The sequence below is a fragment of the Bos indicus genome, chromosome 6 (assembly GCF_029378745.1).
Source record: "Bos indicus isolate NIAB-ARS_2022 breed Sahiwal x Tharparkar chromosome 6, NIAB-ARS_B.indTharparkar_mat_pri_1.0, whole genome shotgun sequence".
In the NCBI taxonomy this organism is placed as follows: Eukaryota; Metazoa; Chordata; class Mammalia; order Artiodactyla; family Bovidae; genus Bos; species Bos indicus.
Window position 1 is genome coordinate 61,959,198 of NC_091765.1, and position 21,037 is coordinate 61,980,234.

Genomic DNA, 21,037 nt, shown 5'->3' on the forward strand with positions numbered 1-21,037 from the left:
CTAAGAACTGCATCCTTCTGTGACAAAAAGTAAACGATCATTACACTGGAGCTTGCTAGCTGGGCAAGTGCAACCTAGACAGTTCTATGCCCTTGTGTATCACATTTCCCATTAACTACCCACAGGTTGGCCCACTACTCAACCAGCCTTTCACCTACCCTTCCATTAATGAATTTATTCTTTGGTTCCTTCTCCTGACCATTCATTCACCCATTCAGTAAATATTAACTGAGTGTTACTACGTTCCTGGCTCTGTGGTTGGTGCTGGGTTGCCATTAAGACTGAGACAGAGGCCTCTCCTACAAGGAGCTCAGTCTAGTAGGGGACACAAGCAAACACAGGTTGGAGACATACACTCTGGTATACTGTGGTAGATGCAGAGGCAGAAGAATAAGCCAAATGCAGAGACAGCAGAGTGGGAATTGGTTTTATCTGTGGAATGCTGAGGTAATTGCGTTTGGACTGGGTTTTGAAAGCCAGGAACTGGATTACAAGTCTGTAAGAGGGTCTCAGCTTCTAGACAAGGAATCAGCACAGGCTGAGGCCAGGAAGCATAAAATCATGTGCGTGTTTCAGCCCTCAAGGAAGCCTGGTGTCACTCGAATACACAGAAATCATCATTTTTCCCTCTTTGAAAAGTGCAGATGAAATCAGCTCATGTTTGAAAATTTGACATGGACTTCCCTGGTGGCTCAGACGGTAAAGCATCTGTCTACAATGCGGGAGACCCGGGTTCAATCCCTGGGTTGGGAAGATTCCCTGGAGAAAGAAATGGAAATCCACTCCAGCATTATTGCTTGGAAAATCCCATGGACAGAGGAGCCTGGTGGGCTACAGTCCATGGGGTCACAAAGAGTCGGACACGACTGAGCGACTTCACTCACTCACTCATTCTCCAAGGTTCCTAAAACAATTCTGTCAATAAAATCAATCTGACAATTGCTAATCTGCCTTAGAACGCAGTTTGATGTGAAGGCTTTGCCGACCAGTTGCTACTTTTCCTCTCTCATAGATCTTCCTCTCTAGCTGCCACTCAGCAGGGAGACACCATGGCCAGGCTGACCATCACCATCATTTTGCTCACCAATCAGCAGCAATAGCAACATGGGGTCCATACCAAACTAGGAGTTTTTGACTGGGCTATTCAGCTAACAACTAACTTAGTCCTGAGTCCCCGAAATAAGCTGAACCACTATTTTAGGCAAATGAGCTGAGCAGCAGCAGGAAATTTATCAGATGCATTTTCTATGGAGAAGTTGGTGGTCATTTACACAGAATTCACTTCTTTCTTTTTAGGCTCTCTGATTTATTTATTTAATGTAAGGGATTACACATATCACAGACTCATTGACTCTTTAGGACCCAGAGACCAGAGGTCATCACATCGAACCCTCAGTCTGACTTATGAATTGTTGAAGTCACTGAAATACTATAAATGATGAAAAAGAGTATCACGTGAAGGGGCTTGATGTAAGTTTTATTAACATACAAATAGGAGAAATTTACTAAGTAACAGTACTATCAGTGGACTTTCCCTAATAATTGTGAATATTTTTATTCATGATTCTGTGAACTATTAATAGAACTCTTTTTTTAAAAAAAATAAACATTTTATATTGGAGTACAGCTGATTAACAATGCTTTGATAGTTTCAGATGCACAGCAAAGGGACTTAGTCATACATATACACGCACCCATTCTTTCCTAAGAGCGAGAACTCTTACCATATCCTTTTTATAGCTAGAGGGAAAGCGAGAGGACAGTGGAGTTGGTGTAGAGTTGGAGGTTAAGGGAAGAGATGAGGGGAAAGCGCGGGGAAGAGGAGCTACTCCTGTCATCTGAAGGTAGGTGTCACCAACTCATCATGTGCACAGGGACGCTGACATGGAAAGGTCAGAACTGTCGTGTTACAGGCAGGCTATGTCTGTGCCACGCCACTACAGTCCTGAAAAGCAGCCAAAGGAGGCAGAATAGCGCATGCTTAGGGTTTCTAGACTCAACTGACACGGGCTCAAGGCCCAGCACAGTCACTTCTGACCTGGAGAACTTGGGTCTCTCTAAGCCCCGGTTTCCTCATCTGGAAAAAATGGGGATGATGGATTTGTCCATGAATGTCATGGCGATTCAATGAGACAGTAGCTATGAAGTGAGGAGTGCAGTGCCTAGCCTGGGGTGCCCGCCCCACAGATGCCAGTGCTGTTAATTTTAGGAGAGAGGCGCAGACTGGTGTATGACGTGCCCCTCTGGCCTAATGAGAGCAAGAGCGGGCTGGAAGCCAAGGTCTCAGCCCGAGTTCCCAGTCTGACACTTACTCCATTGTGTCAAACTGAGTAATGACAGTGAATCATGATGAAGGTGACACAGACCAGGGCAAAATGTTTCCTAGGGTCGAGACAAAACGCCAGCTCACTTTAGTGTGATGAGAGAGAGGGAGAATAAATTCCTGGTATTTTCATCAGAATTGTGGATTATTATAGAGTGCTTTCGAATAATTTTAGTTTCTTTTTTGTAATGCTTTATGAAGTTTAGTAAATTCGATTAGCTTTCTAACCTTGCTTTTTTTTTTTTTTTGGTTTGGGGGTGGGTGGGTGGTGGTGATGAAGAGGACTTGGAAGACATAACTCACTTCATATATGACCCCCAGCTCAGTTCCCAATAAAGTACTGAACCATGAAGGTAACTGAGAGATCTGACTCTGTGTCAACCTCTGACTTTGATTGTATTCTATTGCATTATGAATACTGCATTTTCTTTTTCAGTTTAATAATAAACACTATCTGTAGCCACCATTTATTTCATGCTCATTAAGCCCCAAGCCACCTGCTTCACTGACACTATTTTCAATTCTCACGACTGGCTGTGAGGGAGGTACGACCACTCCCATTGTGTAGATGAGGAAATTGAGGCTCAGTGGCACCAAGCAACCTGGCTGAGGTCGCAGGCAGCTCAGTGAAGAGAGATTTGATTTGAATCTGCATCTCTCTGATTCCAAAATCTCTCAGCGACACTGCCAGCTCCACGTTAACAGATAAATACAAATTTAACTGCTTATTTCCAACCGCTAGCAAAAGAAAAATGTAAAGCTCGCTGAGAAAAGAACACAGTGTGTATTTTACCTTTTTCCAAGCACAACTGCTCCTGGGTCTTGAGATTTTGCCTCCAGCTCCTGAACTTCATCTACTAATGTTTTAAAAGCAGTCCTCTTGATACTGCAAAAACATAAAAGGGAAAGAAAAGAAAAAGGATAGGAGTACTTGTGTGAAGATTTAAAACATTATAAAACAAGTTTTTGTCATGCTGCTTCTAAGTACAATAGTAATCAGAGTATAAGGAATTTTTTTCATAGAATCTAAAAAATTATAGTAATTTTGGGCATTAATATAATTATAGAAACAATAGTCATAAATGGTTTAGGTTGATAGTAATAAATAGTTATTGAACAAGCATCACATTAACTAACTTTAACGATATCTTTTCTGTGGGAAGAGAGAACATTTTAAAACTTACAATCCTTGAGAAGGATTAATAAAATTGTGGATTCTTCTAGTCTCTATTTTATATATGTTTAGAATCAGGCAAGCAAAAATTTCCTTTCACAATTATTGTTCACTAAAAATTTATGTGTATGTGTGTGTGCGTGCGTGTGTTTGGAGATAACAGAATTTTTTCTTCTACCTTGAAGGGGTTTTTCAGGCTGATTAATAAAAATGTTAATTGAAACTACTTGCTTTACTTCTGCTGGCTCTTTTAAACTAATATAGTTTTCTAGTTCCTCAATCAATCCTTTCTCCTGTATTTACATAGAATTAATTAATATTTCTAATTCCTATCTTGTAAGCTCTATATTAGAGTTGATGTTACAACTAGAGAAATCCGAGGATTAATATGCCATCTATGTTGTTATGTACATAACTGAGTATTATACTTACACTTTATACACCACATCAAGGAGCAAGGAGGCCACAGGGATAAATAACAGGCCCATCCAAAAGACTCCAGAACTGAACAACATGGCTGCCTAAGTATCAGAAACAGTATAACTTTAAAAATCATAAAAATACGTCAGCAAATAAAAATTCAGTTGTTATATGATTTCAAGTAAAATAATTTTAAGAATCTCATTCTGAAAGAGGGCATAAAATAACTCTGAATTCAAACTTGTGAAATATTTGGAATTAAAAGCCTAATTTATGAAAACATGCCTTTCTATTTTTCCCTCAGTAGCTAATACAGAAAAGTTTTATCATGTACCAAATCTTTTCATATTTTTATATGAATTTTTTATTATTGTGACCAAAACACAGAGTAATAAACTTTGACCTTCTTTTATAACTTAGAATATAAAAAATTATCTTTTTGAGCAAACTTCAAACATATGCTGGATTAAATTCTCTTACAATACAATACATAAAATCAATCCTAATTAGAAACTAAATTTACTATTTCTGGAAAATAAAAATTTATTTTTTCTAAAATATTACACGATACTAAAACATCATCCAGATATATCATGAATACAGTATAAACAAGTTAGGGTATCTATGAAAAATAACAATTTGATATTATGTAGGAGAAGGCAATGGCACCCCACTCCAGTACTCTTGCCTGGAAAATCCCATGGATGGAGGAGCCTGGTAGGCTGTAGTCCATGGGGTGGCTAAGAGTCGGACACGACAGAGTGACTTCCCTTTCACTTTTCACTCTCATGCATTGGAGAAGGAAATGGCAGCCCACTCCAGTGTTCTTGCCTGGAGAATCCCAGGGACGGGGGAGCCTGGTGGGCTTCCGTCTATGGGGTCGCACAGAGTCGGACACGACTGAAGCGACTTAGCAGCAGTAGCAGCAGCAGGAATAATACTAATTTTTGTTCAAAGATTTACATAACTTGTTTCAGTGTATTCTGAAAAATTATTTTAACACACTTTCATTTGTATTAAATCCCAAATTGCTATATCAGAGCCTTTGGGGTTGCAAAGAAAATGATTCTATAATAAAAATTAATAAATTCTGTTAGCTGTTTGTGATTATAATAAAAATCCCTTTATAATGTCATCAGATTACCTAGAGCTTAAAGTGGATAGCGTCATATAAATAAATAAAACCAAAAGTAATATTTTATTTCCCTTTGAGTCTATTTGTTTATCAAGAACAAATTTGCAGTACCTATTTAAATCCATAAACGTATTGTTATAACTCTGTTATATAGTAGCCAACTAATGCACACCCATTTACATCCCACTAAGTATCACACAAGAAACTTTTTTTTTTTAACTAGGTGTGGGTCAGGAATTAAAAATGATCTAGAGTTTAATTTATATAGGTGGTTTCACAATTATACATAAACAGTCCTAATCAATCCATCCTTATCAAATATAAAGACTGCTAATTTTAAGTTGTGCTTCAGATTACCTATTCATTTTGACTCTCATTTGGAAACTGGGAGCTGCTATTTAAAAATTTTCTACATTAACACAAGCTTATTGATACTGACTCTTGGTGCAGAATACTCCAGTATCTAGGATGAAAAAGCCCTGAATACATTAAAAATAAGAACATGCTATTACCCCAAATTTCAGAAAATAAACATCGCCACGTGGATTCAGTGGAACAGCACCCACTTTCCGGACACCACCAAGACGAAAGATATTCACATAAAAGTCATTTTATTTTATAAGCAAAACATGATCTTCGACATGCTTGCTGACATCCTCAATAGTGAAAACCAACAATAACTGTGTAATAGGAAATGTCCATCAAGTCAGTGGGTTTTGTTTAGTTGGAAGGAAGCTTTTGAGTTAGGTAATGACTGCAAAATGCCACATTTCTTTTTCCTTTCGCGGGAAAAAGGTAAGATAAGTCTAAGTCATGTAACTGAAAATAACGTTGTTTCTTTGGTTTAATTTTAATCTCTTTTAATTTGGGGGGCAAGAGAAGAGAGGTTTATTCTCGCCTTTGCCACCTTGTATTAAATGTCCCCTGGTGGGGACAGAGGCTGCTAATTCTGACCATTGTGATGTTAACTATGACGGGGAGACTGGCGCCCACTATTCAGTCCACCAGCCTTTGGCTTTGCAAATGCACACCATGAATTGAGGGGAAAAAAGTTTTTCTGCGTCATATCTGAAAGCCTGTCAGATTTTTTTTTCTTTTGCAGAGTTAATCCAAACCTAAGAGATTTAAAGCCGACATTCGCATTAAAGACAGAGAGTCTCTTTGTATTTTTTGGATGAAGAGGGGGGGAAAAATAAAATCCCACAGAGGTATTTCCTTCCTTTCTGTACAAGAAAGCTCTCTCTCACTCTGTAGAGACCATTTTTGTTTCTAACTTTTCACATCTCTCCACTTGCAGGCAGGTCAGCTGGGAAAAGACGCCGGGTCCGCAGACAATGGGGGGAACAGGGGCAGCCTGTTTGGGGTTGGGCTCGGGCTCCCGCCAGGGCAGCCTGCAAGTCACTCTTAACGTGGGAGATTGGGGGGATCACGCCAAGTGGCCCCGCCGCCCCTCTCGAGGCCCTTTGAAACCAAATGGAATCTGCCACAAAAGTGGCTCCCAGGGGACTTGAGAGGATCAGCCCAGGGAGCTGCAAAGCCGGCAAAGCGGAGGGCACAGGCCTTGCTCTGGGAACAAACAACTGCGTGTCTGCAGAGCAATGCTGCCTCGGCATCGGCCTCGGCCTTCAAAAGTGAACCATCGCTGCCTGAAGACACAGAGGACCAGGGAATTGTTTTGAAATTTCCCTATGAACTTGCGGAGAAAGAACATTTGAGAAAAGCCTAGCTCCTGTGCAGTGAGCGGATGGGAAGGCTTACCTTCTGACCCACAGTGAGATGACCCCTTGGTACCCATGTTCTCACACAGACAGGAACACTCACTCTTTCACCTGCAGGGTCCTCCAAGTTCAGGCTCGGAAGAGAGAGGATTTCAATGTGCTTACCTGCCTACAAACTTTCAGCAATGCACTTCTTAAATCTGTCCCCTCTTTTACCCTATAAATGTCGAATAGGATGCTGATTCTTTGCTAAAGTACAGATGCTGTAAGAAGGCCCCTTGGGGAGTGCTAAAACTATATCCGTAGACCCCAACTGGACCAGGGCTGGTGATAAACAGCCCTGGAAGCGGTCCTGGCTCTGTTTGTCCCGGCTCTCAGAGCCAGAGGAAGTCACTTCTGGGTCTCTGCTTCCTCAGCTGTAAAGTGGATTATAAGAATTAAACCAATAATGTTTATAAAGTGGCTGCTTTCATTACTAACATCGATTATTAACAAACGTTCCTTTCTTCATTTTAATTTTCAAATTCCTCTAAGCTCTCTAGTCTCGTGTTCCTTTTAGTGATCTCTCCCATGAGCTTCAAGGAAGGAAGTTTTTTTATCACAACATCAAATTAAATGCAAGTTTATAAATGTCATAGTTTTCATCACATTAACATCTACTCCTCTCCAGACTGAAATTGGCCAAGTAACTGAATCTTAATAAATTGCCATTCATCTCAATTTGCTAATTTAATAAATGGAGATAAATGTTTTTTATTTCATAAAAATTATTCAAGATTGTATGGGTACTACATATTAATTTGGAAGGGAAAATTATTCAGAGAATACTGCTGTAAAACTTGGTTAGTTTTCTGGGAGGGGGAAGGGTGTAAGATAAGTTAATATATTAATAATTAATTAATAATAATTAATAACCAATATAATTAATCTATAATATAATAATAAAATTAATATACTAATAACTCCAGAGGAGTTAAGAGTTAATATTAACAACAGAAAACAAGAAGTGATTACTAAGTGTCTAGATAAAACTTTATAAAAGGATTTTCTAAGCCTTAAAATGGTAAAAAAAAACTATAGAAACCACTACAATATTGTAAAGTAATTAGCCTCCAATTAAAATGAATAAATTAAAAAAAAAGAAACCTACTCAAAAAAAAAAAACTATAGAAAGAAATGCTTTAAAGAACTGATCCATTAAAATGTAGACGCACCACAGGTTCAAAAATAACCTAACTAAAAAATAAACGATACATAAGAACTTGGAAAATGGCTGCCAGAAGTATATGAAATTCTGCATTAATATCTGATTATAAAAATAGACCACTTATTTTCATAAGAGTAGCTAAGATCCCAATAGACAGGCAAAGGACCTGAGAAGGTATTCACAAAAGCAGCAGCAAGTAATCAATAACATGGGAAAATGTCGAGCCTCTCTACAGTTGCAGAAACATTACCAAATTAGATCAGATTTGGACAATTCACAATCACACCTGGGGAAGTGGGATGGTATGGTGAAACAGGTCTGGGTGGTAATTCACACTTCCATAATAAACGTACTCACTTTGGGAAAGGCAACTGACATGTGCATCAAGAACACAAGCATTCATTCCTGTTAATTTGATAATTCAATTTCTGAAACTATGTGTTGAAATTTGGTACAGTTTTTGGGTAGAGGTTACTATCCCATTAAACTGTTTGTGGTCACTAGTCCTGAAAGCACTTCCTCCAAAAGCTTGTCATGGCTCAAACAAACCACAGCAGCCTCCAGTCCTGGTGAGTCACAGGGAAGAGGAGCTTTTTTAAGTCTTTGAGAAATCATAATAAAGAACCTACTAAATAGTTTTTTAAACCAAGGTTTCCAAGATGTATTTATTGACCATGGAATACTTTTCCCCATATATTGCTTACTAATATCCCAAGGAACTAATTTTGGGAACTGCAAATATTCACTGTGAGTTTCTTAAAAACAGTAAAACACCAGTGAAACTCATAGGAAAAACTACATGGACATTCCACAAGAGGTGGTGACCAAACCCATTCCCAAGAAAAAGAAATGCAAGAAGGCAGAGTGGTTGTCTGAGGAGGACTTACAAATAGCTGAGAAAAGAAGTAAAAGTAAAGGAGAAAGGGAAAGATATACCCATCTGAATGCAGAATTCCAGAGAATAGCAAGGAGAAATAAGAAAGCCTTCTTAAGTGAACAATGCAAAGAAATAGAGGAAAGCAACAGAATGGGAAAGACCAGAGATCTCTTTAAGAAAATTGGAGATACCAAGGGAACATTTCATGCAGAGATAGGCACAAGGACAAAAACGGCAAGGACATAACAGAAGCAGAAGAGACGAAGAGGAGTTGGCAAAAATACACAGAACTGTACAAAAAAAGTCTTAATGACCCAGATAACCAAGATGGTGTGATCACTCACCTAGAGCCAGACATCCTGGAGTGTGAAGTCAAGTGGGCCTTAGGAAGCATCACTACAAACAAAGCTAGTGGAGGTGATGGAATTCCAGCTGAGCTATTTAAAATCCCCAAAGATGATGCTGTGAAAGTGCTGCACTCAATATGCCAGCAAATTTGGAAAATTCAGCAGTGGCCACAGGACTGGAAAAGGTCAGTTTTCATTCCAAAGAAAAGCAATGCCAAAGAATGCTCAAATTACTGTACAGTTGCACTCATTTCACATTATAGCAAAATTATACCAAAATCCTTTAAGCTAGGTTTCAGCAGTACGAGAACTGAGAGCTTTCAGATGTACAAGCTAGATTTAGAAAAGGCAGAGGAACCAGAGATCAAACTGCCAACATTCGCTAGATCATAGATAAAGCAAGGGAATTCCAAAAAAAATCTACCCCTGCTTCACTGACTACACTAAAACCTTTGGCTGTATGGATCACAAAAACTGGAATATTCTTAAAGAGATGGGAATTCCAGACTACCTTATCTGCCTCCTGAGAAATCTGTATGCAGGTCAAGAAGCAACAGTTAGAACTTGACCTGGAACAACAGACTGGTTCCAAATCAGGAAAGGAGTATGTCAAGTCTGTATATTGCCACCTTGCTTATTTTAACTTCTATGCAGAGTACATCATGAGAAATGCTGGGCTTGATGAAGCACAAGCTGGAATCAAGATTCCTGGGAGAAATATCAACAACCTTATGTATGCAGATGATACCACTTTAATGGCAGAAAGTGAAGAGGAACTAAAGAGCCTCTTGATGAAAGTGAATGAGGAGAGTGAAAAAGTTGGCTTGAAGCTCAACATTCACAAAACTAAGGTCACGGCATCTGATCCTATCACTTCATGCCAAATAGATGGGGAAACTGTGGAAACAGTGTTGGATTTCATTTTCTTGGGCTCCAAAATCACTGTGGACGGGGACTGCAGCCATGAAATTAAAAGACACTCGCTCCTTGGAAGAAAAGTGATGACAAATCTAGACAGTGTACTAAAAAGCATAGTCACAGCTATGGTTTTTCCAGTGGTCATGTATGGATGTGAGAGTTGGACCGTAAAGAAGGCTGAGCACTGAACAATTGATGCTTCTGAACTGTGGTGCTGGAGAAGACTCTTGAGAGTCCCTTGGACTGCAAGGAGATCAAACCAGTCAATCCTAAAGGAAATCAACCCTAAATAGTCATTGGAAAGACTGATGCTGAAGCTCCAATACTTTGGGCCCTTGTTGCGAAGAGCTAACTCATTGGAGAAGACCCTGATGCTGGGAAAGATTGAGGGCAAGAGGAGAAGGGGGTGCCAGAGCATGAGATATTGAGTTGGATGGCATCACGGACTCAGTGGACATGAGTTTGAGCAAACTCAGGGAGACAGCGAAGGACAGGGAAGCCTAGTACATGACTTCATGACTGAACAACAACAAGATAATATTGTCCAAGCTATTCACAGAATGTAATTATTAGGAAGCTGATTGTCTGGATGATCCCTGAATGAACAGAGAGGTGGATTATCCTGGCATTCTCTCAGGAGTCTTCTGTTATCACATATATACCCTCCCTGGGAAGGTTGACGGTTTCTATTATCTACAAGGGGATCATCAAGGGGATCATCATGGTCCCTCCCTGTGGCTCACATCTCTTGCTTCTGCTTCAAACACAGCTTATCCAGTTCTGAACTTGAATGTTACATATGGTGGTTTATTCGCTAAATCGTGTCTGACTCATGTGATCCCATGGACTGGGGCTTTCCAGGCAAGAATACTGGAGTGGTTTGCCATTTCCTTCTCCAGAGGATCTCCCTGACCCAGGGATTGAACTGTGGTCTCCTGCACTGCAGGCAGACTCTTTACCGACGGCGCTACATAGGTACTTCAAACTTAATACATCCCCAGCACACACTGTCTCCCTCCCAGACCTGCTCTGCCTTTGTGCAGTCTCTTCAGAGAACAGCTTCATTGCCACCTTCGTGAGACAGAAACCTGGACTGTATTCATGAACTGTCTCTTGGTACCACATCCACCCTATAGCCTGGTTCTCCTGTGTTCTAGTAACTTTGGACCTGTCTGCTTCTTTCTCACCCGCTGCCATTATTCCAGTCCAAACTTTGCTTGTCCTCCTTAAAGACACGTGGGTGGACTTGTTGACTCCAGTCCTGCTCTGCTTCTAGTCACTCCCCACACTGTAGCCAAAGAGATGTTTCCACAGTGTAAATTAAGATTTGAGCAGTTCTTGGATGAAACCCTTTCAGTGGCTTCACACCACCCCCAGGATGGCATACAAAATTCCATAATATGATTTCATGACCTTTCCTATTTGACTTCTGATTACTTCTCCCATATCATCTCTCAAGACAGCCCTCATCTCTAGCTACACCACGTGTTTCAGATCCTGGAAGCTGCCCAAGCTGATTCTCATCCTGAAGCCCCTGTGTCTATAATTCTTGTTGGCTTTTCAACTTTCACATTGAGTGTCACTTCTATCCTTAGATTTGGGTTAGCTGACTCTACTTTGTGCTTCCAATTTGGGTAATTATTCCAAAATGGGTAACTATTATCCATTTTCTAATTACAGACTATGATCCTTGTAAGAAGAGGGAATGCATCTTGATGAATTCTCACAACTCAAGTGCTTAACCACCAATCAGGTGTTAATAAATAACTGTTGAATAAGTAAGTTCTTACAACTTAGTGTTTAGAATGATTAAAAGCCAAAAACCATCAGAGCTTTGGGACTATATTCCTGAGATGTTCTTGGTTTTCTTGTGTTCTGGCATGGAGCTATTGTGGGAGAAATCATAACTAGATATTTATGTGATCTGGGGAGAGAGGAGTAGGGCTTGACCCAGCTCCCTGCCCATCTTTTGCCAGTGGAAGTCCCCTCCTTCCCTTGCTCTGCTTTCACACTCTGGCCTCATCAGTGTTTGCTCCTCCTGTCTGTGACTATCTTCATCCAGGGAGCCATAGGTCCTGCCCACCCTGCTCTGGTCTTTGCTCAGAGGCCATCTTCAGAGCTCTCCCACGGCCACTCCACGTAGAACAGCACCCCACCCCTCTGCAGGGCTTTCCATCCTCTTTCCTGCACTGGGGTTCTCCATAGCACTCACCATCCGTGTGCTGGAGAATATAGAGTAAGTTCACCACAAACAAACGAGTTCCATTTTGAGAGCACATTTGTATGCCCACTTTGTTCATAGGTCCAGTGAAATTAGCCCAGGTACTCAGCTAACACGGTCAGCTATATAGTACTGTACTGGGATAGGTTCACAATACTTTGAAAACTCCCAAAGCTTGTATTATATGCAGCTTATATATCCTATCATGTGCTGCTTAGGATTCAGTCAAGTGTGGCTTCAGATCCAAGAGTTTAAGTGTTTTTTCTGGCTACAGCTTCTCTGAAACAGTTGGGTAGAACCACTATTCAGAGATGGTCTGTACTGTGATATGGTTTTGTGAGCCTCAAAGCCCACAACCTCCACTGTTCTCTTTTCAGAGCCATCTACTCAGTTGATAGATAATTAAACTCTTATCTCCCTGGGTTGGGAAGATCTCCTGGAGAAGGAAATGAGAACCCACTCCAGTACTCTTGCCTGAGAATCCCACGGACAGAGGAGCCTGGTAGGCTACAGTCCACAGGGTCGCAGAGTCGGACACGACCGAGTGACTTCACTTTCACTTTTCCATCTCCTCTATGTCTCAGTTCACCCTTCTGATCTCCTCTGAGACCATCTTCTTCATGAAATCATTTTCATCAAAATAAACAAAAATCAGTGCCCAACTTCAAGTTTGCATTTATTGCTTCTTTTCATACAAACTTTCTAGATCTTTCCCACCAAGCTGTGGATCTTCCCTTCCTATTGCTCTTAAGTGTTTTGTCTCTGCTGTATGAGTTGAACGTTTCTTTGGAGGTTTCTGTTGTTGTGTTTCACTTTCAGTCCCATCTCATTTAGCCTACCTGCACGGTTACATTCTCCTTGAGCTCCCTTTCTCAGGGGATGAGAGGAGCTGATTCACTGAACCTGAGATACAGTGATATCCTTTAGAATCTTGAATGCTAAAAACCACACAGAAGAACTATACAAGAAAGATCTTAATGATTCATATAACCACAATGGTGTGATCACTCATCTAGAGCCAGACATCCTGGAATTCGAAGTCAAGTGGACCTTAGAAAGCATCACTACGAACAATGCTAGTGAAGGTGATGGAATTCCAGTTGAGTTATTTCAAGTCCTAAAAGATCATGCTGTGAAAGTGCTACACTCAATATGTCAGCAAATTTGGAAAACTCAGCAGTGGCCACAAGACTGGAAAAGGTCAGTTTCCATTCCAATCCCAAAGAAAGGCAATGCCAAAGAATGTTCAAACTACTGCACAATTGTACTCTTTTCACACACTAGCAAAGTAATGCTCAAAATTCTTCAAGCCAGGCTTCAACAGTATGTGAACCGTGAACTTCCTGGTGTTCCAATTGGATTTAGACAAGGCAGAGGAACCAGAGGTCGAACTGCCAACATCTGTTGGATCATTGACAAAGCAAGAGAGTTCCAGAAAAACATCTACTTCTGCTTTATAGACTACATCAAAGCCTTTGACTGTGTGGATCACAACAAACCATGGAAAATTCTTCAAGAGATGGGAATACCAGACCACCTGACCTCCTTCCTGATAAATCTGTATGCAGGTCAAGAAGCAACAGTTAGAACTGGACATGGAACAACAGACTGGTTCCAAATCAGGAAAGGAGTACGTCAAGGCTTTATATTGTCACCCTGCTTATTTAACATTTATGCAGAGTATATCATGAGAAACGCTGGACTGGAGGAAGCACAAGCTGGAATCAAGATTGTCAAGAGAAATATCAATAACCTCAGATATGCAGATGACACCACCCTCATGACAGAAAGAGAAGAACTAAGGAGCCACTTGATGAAAGTGAAAGAGGAGAGTGAAAAATTTGGCTTAAAACTTAACATTCAGAAAACTAAGATCATGGCATCCGGTCCCATAACTTCATAGTAAATAGATGGGGAAACAATGGAAACAGTGACAGACTCTTTTTGACTCCAAAATCACTGCAGATGGTGACTACAGCCATGAAATTAAAAGTTGCTTGCTCAGCAATAAATGCTGGAGAGGGTGTGGAGAAAAGGGAACCCTCTTACACTGTTGGTGGGAATGCAAACTAGTACAGCCACTGTGGAGAACAGTGTGGAGATTCCTTAAAAAACTGGAAATAGAACTGCCTTATGATCCAGCAATCCCACTGCTGGGCATACACACTGAGGAAACCGGAATTGAAAGAGACACGTGTACCCCAATGTTCATCGCAGCACTGTTTATAATAGCCAGGACATGGAAGCAACCTAGATGCCCATCAGCAGATGAATGGATAAGAAAGCTGTGGTACATATACACAATGGAGTATTACTCAGCCATTAAAAAGAATACATTTGAATCAGTTCTAATGAGGTGGATGAAACTGGAGCCTATTATACAGAGTGAAGTAAGCCAGAAAGAAAACACCAATACAGTATCAGATCAGATCAGATCAGATCAGTCGCTCAGTCGTGTCCGACTCTTTGCGACCCCATGAATCGCAGCCCGCCAGGCCTCCCTGTCCATCACCAACTCCCGGAGTTCACTGAGACTCACGTCCATCAAGTCAGTGATGCCATCCAGCCATCTCATCCTCTGTCGTCCCCTTCTCCTCCTGCCCCCAATCCCTCCCAGCATCAGAGTCTTTTCCAATGAATCAACTCTTCACATGAGGTGGCCAAAGTACTAGAGTTTCAGCTTTAGCATCATTCCTTCCAAAGAAATCTCAGGGCTGATCTTCAGAATGGACTGGTTGGATCTCCTTGCAGTCCAAGGGACTCTCAAGAGTCTTCTCCAACACCACAGTTCAAAAGCATCAATTCTTCGGCGCTCAGCCTTCTTCACAGTCCAACTCTCACATCCATACATGACCACAGGAAAAACCATAGCCTTGACTAGACGAACCTTTGTTGGCAAAGTAATGTCTCTGCTTTTGAATATGCTATCTAGGTTGGTCATAACTTTCCTTCCAAGGAGTAAGCGTCTTTTAGTTTCATGGCTGCAGTCACCATCTGTAGTGATTTTGGAGCCCAGAAAAATAAAGTCTGACACTGTTTCCACTGTTTTCCCATCTATTTCCCATGAAGTGGTGGGAGCGGATGCCATGATCTTTGTTTTCTGAATGTTGAGCTTTAAGCCAACTTTTTCACTCTCCACTTTCACCTTCATCAAGAGGCCTTTGAGTTCCTCTTCACTTTCTGCCATAAGGGTGGTGTCATCTGCATATCTGAGGTTATTGATATTTTTCCTGGCAATCTTGATTCCAGTTTGTGTTTCTTCCAGTCCAGCGTTTCTCATGATGTACTCTGCATATAAGTTAAATAAGCAGGGTGACAATATACAGCCTTGACAAACTCCTTTTCCTATCTGGAACCAGTCTGTTGTTCCATGTCCAGTTCTAACTGTTGCTTCCTGACCTGCATACAAATTTCTCAAGAGGCAGATTAGGTGGTCTGGTATTCCCATCTCCTTCAGAATTTTCCACAGTTTACTGTGATCCACACAGTCAAAGGCTTTGGCATAGTCAATAAAGCAGAAGTAGATGTTTTTCTGGAACTCTCTTGCTTTTTCTATGATCCAGTGGATGTTGGCAATTTGATCTCTGGTTCCTCTGCCTTTTCTAAAACCAGCTTGAACATCAGGAAGTTCACGGTTCACATATTGCTGAAGCCTGGCTTGGAGAATTTTGAGCATTACTTTACTAGCGTGTGAGATGAGTGCAATTGTGCGGTAGTTTGAGCATTCTTTGGCATTGCTTTTCTTTGGGATTGGAATGAAAACTGACCTTTTCCAGTCCTGTGGCCACTGCTGAGTTTTCCAAATTTGCTGGCATATTGAGTGCAGCACTTTCACAGTATCATCTTTCAGGATTTGGAATAGCTCAACTGGAATTCCATCACCTCCACTAGCTTTGTTCGTAGTGATGCTTTCTAAGGCCCACTTGACTTCACATTCCAGGATGTCTGGCTCTAGGTCAGTGATCACACCATTGTGATTATCTGGGTCGTGAAGATCTTTTCTGTACAGTTCTTCTGTGTATTCTTGCCATCTCTTCTTAATATCTTCTGCTTCTGTTAGGTCCATACCATTTCTGTCCTTTATCGAGCCCGTCTTTGCATGAAATGTTCCTTTGGTATCTCTGATTTTCTTGAAGAGATGCGTAGTCTTTCCCATACAGTATACTAACGCATATATATGGAATTTAGAAAGATGGTAACAATAACTCTGTATACAAGACAGCAAAAGAGACACTGATGTATAGAACAGTATTTTGGACTCTGTGGGAGAGGGAGAGGGTGGGATGATTTGGGAGAATAGCACTGAAATACGTATAATATCATATATTGAATGAGTCGCCAGTCCAGGTTCGATGCATGATACTGGATGCTTGGGGCTGGTGCACTGGGACGACCCAGAAGGATGGTATGGGGAGGGAGGAGGGAGGAGGGTTCAGGATGGGGAACATATGTATACCTGTGGCTGATTCATTTCAATATTTGGCAAAACCAATACAATAGTGTAAATTAAAAAAAAAAAAAAAAGACACCTGCTCCTTGGATGAAAAGCTATGACCAACCTAGGCAGCATGTTAAAAAGCAGAGACATTACTTTGCCAACAAAGGTCCATCTAGTCAAAGCTATGGTTTTTCCAGTAGTCATGTATGGATGTGAGTTGGACTATAAAGAAAGGTGAGCACCAAAGAATTGATGATTTTGAACTGTGGTGTTGGAGAAGACTCTTGAGAGTCCCTTGGACTGCAAGGAGATCTAACCAGTCCACCTAAAGGAAGTAAGTCCGGAATATTCACTGGAAGGACTGATGTTGAAGCTGAAAGTCCAACACTTTGGCCACCTGATGCGAAGAGCTGACTCATTGGAAAAGACCCTGATGCTGGAAAAGATTGAAGGCAGGAGGAGAAGGGGACAACAGAGGATGAGATGGTTGGATGGCATCAATGACTCAATGGACATGAGTTTGAGCAAGCTCTGAGAGTTGGTGATGGACAGGGAAGCCTGGTGTTCTATAGTCCATGGGGTCACGAAGAGTTGGACATGACTGAGCAACTGAACTGAACATCTGTATTTTTATGGCAAAATACCAATGTCATATAAATAGAATGGTTTTACTGCATCAAAATTGTGCCTTCTCCTGGCAACACTGCCCTTGATGTATGAAAACCTGATATGAGCTCATCAAAATCAAATCTGCTTTCAGGTAATACTGTGTTACTTGAATTTAAACTTGCAAATGTTTAATAAGTGTCTTTGTGTCCAAGGCCTGGGAAACACCATGGTGTGACAGAGGTCTCCAAGTTGTGGGAGCCTGTCTCTGAAACTTAACTCTTTCTGTCTGAATCTGTTATGGTACCTGGGCATGGAGTTGAACTCAGGTACATAGCAGGCATCACTGGGTCAACACTAAATGGTGAATTCATCACTCTGCACGTTAATCAGAGACAAATCTCAAGCTCATGTGGACTTTGGCTTGAAGAGATGAACTTCCATGGAAGGTTTTCAGCGTTTGCTCATGTTGGGTAGTGAGGCTTGAAACTTCCCTCTGATAAAACCTGAAGACAGAGGAATGCACATGCCAAGTTCTATGTTCTAGTGGTTATCACTGAGATAGGTCTTTGATGTCTTATTTTAGTACAACAGCATTCTTACAAAATTTCAATTATGTGATAGATATTCATGCCAAAATACAAAATTTTTTAATCACTCACTGGCTTATTACTAGCATTTATATGACCCAATTTGTACTCTATGGCCTCGGTACTTTCTGGAATACTATGTATTTCATAAAGAAAAGCAATCTGCCATGGTTCAAAGAAATGATGTAAATGATAACTGGGTAATTTTCTGTGACCTAGTCCTTGCTAAACTTTTCAGTTCTAGCTCCAACCATCCCCTCCCTCAGCAACTCCAACCTCCCTCTTTGCTTGGGCTGCTCTCTACTTCGAAGGGTTTCCTTGTTTGCTCAGGTGCTAAAGAATCTGCTTGCAATGCAGGAGACCTGGGTTTGATTCCAGGGTTGGGAAGATCCCCTGGAGAAGGGAATGGCTACCCACTCTGGTATTCTTGCCTGGAGAATCCCATAGACAGAGGCGCTTGGTGGGCTATAGTCCATGGGGTCACAGAGTTGGACATGACTAACACACACTGCTTTGAAAGTCCTTCTTTCTCTTGCCTTCCTGAACAGTGTGGGGAACAGTAGTTCCAAGAAACTGTTCTAAAGTCTCCAAGCTATAGTGTGCAGAGTGGCCTCTCCTGGGCCAGCCCTTGTGCATCCTGATCATAATAACTAGTGTCTTACATTCTAATGTTCTGTTGATCTGTTGGTTTACTCACAACTCAGGCTCCAAAGAGGGACTCTATTTTGTCAACTTTTGATCCACTGACACCCAGTATAGGTCCTGATGCAGAGGCGCTCCATAAATCTCAGTTGCACTGAGCTGAATTGGGCTCTTATACAGGATGAATTACTTTCTCCGTAAAAATAGACAGGGCAGAACACCCAGAAAATAACTAAGGAGAAGGGTGTTTTGGATAAACTTCAATATGTTTGCAATTATTACCAGAAGCTCTTGATTACTCTGAGACAAAGAAAGCCCTTCGCTTGGATTATCCCAAACAAACAAAAATTTTAGAAAATACGCAAATTGTTCCAAGCAAAGAAAATCTGAGAAAACATGCAAATGAGATGCCAGTTCACAGCGTTTCTGTGCTCTTTCCCCTTGGACATTCCTGGGTGGTGGTGAAGAACTGAAGAAGGCATGATCACCCTGTGGGACTCAATCAATATTCAATCCAGCTGAATAGTGCGAGAAACAACCTTTGTATCTCCACTCTCTGCAAACAAATGATTAAAAAAGATTATCAGAGGAAAAGGAGGAAGAGCTACTTGGGACCTAGATCAATCAGAAGCTAACTTTGTTTTAAAGTAAAAGTTGACTGTGTATCAACTGTGGTTGATACAATCCTGTGTATCAACACAACAGGACTGTGCTTAGTCGCTCAGTCCTGTCTGACTCTGCTACCCATGGACTGCCTGCTAGCCTCCTCTGTCTATGGGGATTCTCTAGGCAAGAATAACAGAGTGGGTAGCCATTTCCTTCTCCAGGGGATCCTCCCAACCCAGAGATTAAACCCAGGTCTCCTGCATTGCAGGGAGATTCTTTACCATCTGAGCCACCAGGATCAATCAGATCAATCAGAAGCCAACTTTATTTTTTTAAAGTAAAATTTGACTATGTATCAATAAATACTGAGAAATGAACATGCAAAACAGTCTTTTTAAAAAGCAATCAAGAGCATTAGAAACTGCACTGAAACTTTTCTAGGGGTGTAGTTTCCGGAACAGTAAAAGTAATTAAGAACAGAATTTGTTTTGCTTGTTTTATTTTAATCTTCTTCACTGTGCTATTTAAAAAACTTAAAAGTACCAGAAAAATGAGGACAAAATTAGTAACAAAATATTCTTTTGGCTATGAGAAATACAATTTAAAAATATTCTGATGCTACTGGAGAAGTTATATTAAGATAATGTACCGTATCTCAGTGGTCAATTTGTTTACTTGTTATATCATTCTTACAAGTTTTTATAATTCTGTGACAGCTCTATATTTTATCTGCTTAAAAGCCATCTCAAAAAAAAGGTAAAAAAATCAATACCATGAGATAGGTACTATTTTATTCTCATTTTAAAGATGAAAATATAAAGGAAAGTTCAAACAAGCAAAAATAAAAAAACAAAAAACCATCTCATAAAGCATCAATTCTTTGATTACTAGTAACTCAATCTGTGAAACATATATGGCCTATATTGCAGATGGCAGGAAATGTTTTTCTTTAAAAAATTTATTTTCCTAATTTAGTGACATATAATTGACATATAACCTTATATAAGTTTAAGGAGTGCAATGTGTTGATTTGATACATTTATATATTGCAAAATCACCACCATCTAACTAACATCTCCATTCATCTTCTAATTACCATCTGTTTTAGGAAATTATATTTTAAAAATTCAAAACTTCAAAAAAGATTTACCTATGGCAAGACATAAACTGACATATGGCTTACGTAGAAACATTGTTGACTATCACGGCAGAGACTTCTAGTTGCCTCCTAGTATGTCTCTGCTCACTTTCTTAGGTGCAACCACTTGAATCGTGAATCATCTTTTCCTCCAGCTCAGACTATATTCCTCTGGCTGTCTTATTGTAGCTAAGTATGACCATGTGACTAGCTTTGGTTAATGAGAGCTAAGTAGAAATATGGTGGGCAATGTCTAGGAAAGAACTTCAAAGAGAAAGGGTTAATTTTTTCATGTTGGCTGGAATGTTGATAAAATGGCTAGAGCTTAAGCAGCCATTATGGACTATGAGGAAGTACACTAAGGTTCACTATGCAGCAAGATAGAAGAAATCTGGTCTTTGATGACTGTGCAGCTGCCACACCAGTCCTGAACTATCTGGCTCCATTGGACCTTTTTTTTTCATATGAGAGAGAAATGTTTCTATCTTGTTTAATCCAGTTACTTTTTTTAACATCAAAAGTATGCCATAAAATAACTTGCTTTGCATGATACACACTAGGGGGGCTAAGTGATAATTTGGAGCCAACTAGCTTTTGAACTCATTGACAATGTTTCTTACCATATCACAGAAGGCAAGAGTTGTGTCCAATTATGAGCTTTATTGAAGCAGATGGCA

At 40.5% G+C, this 21,037-nt stretch overlaps 1 protein-coding gene across 8 annotated transcripts in view; it reads right to left on the bottom strand.

Moving 5' to 3' along the window:
• The window catches only part of ATP8A1 (ATPase phospholipid transporting 8A1), a 238,183-nt gene that overhangs the window by 8,565 nt on the left and 208,581 nt on the right, over window positions 1-21,037 (bottom strand). For all 8 annotated transcript variants that reach the window (XM_070791374.1, XM_070791370.1, XM_070791371.1 and 5 more), the window contains 2 exons: window positions 3,930-4,018; window positions 3,117-3,209 (listed from right to left, as the gene is read on the bottom strand). In XM_070791374.1, coding sequence (XP_070647475.1) covers window positions 3,117-3,209; window positions 3,930-4,018 — 182 coding nt within the window. The remainder of the gene's footprint in view (window positions 1-3,116; window positions 3,210-3,929; window positions 4,019-21,037) is intronic.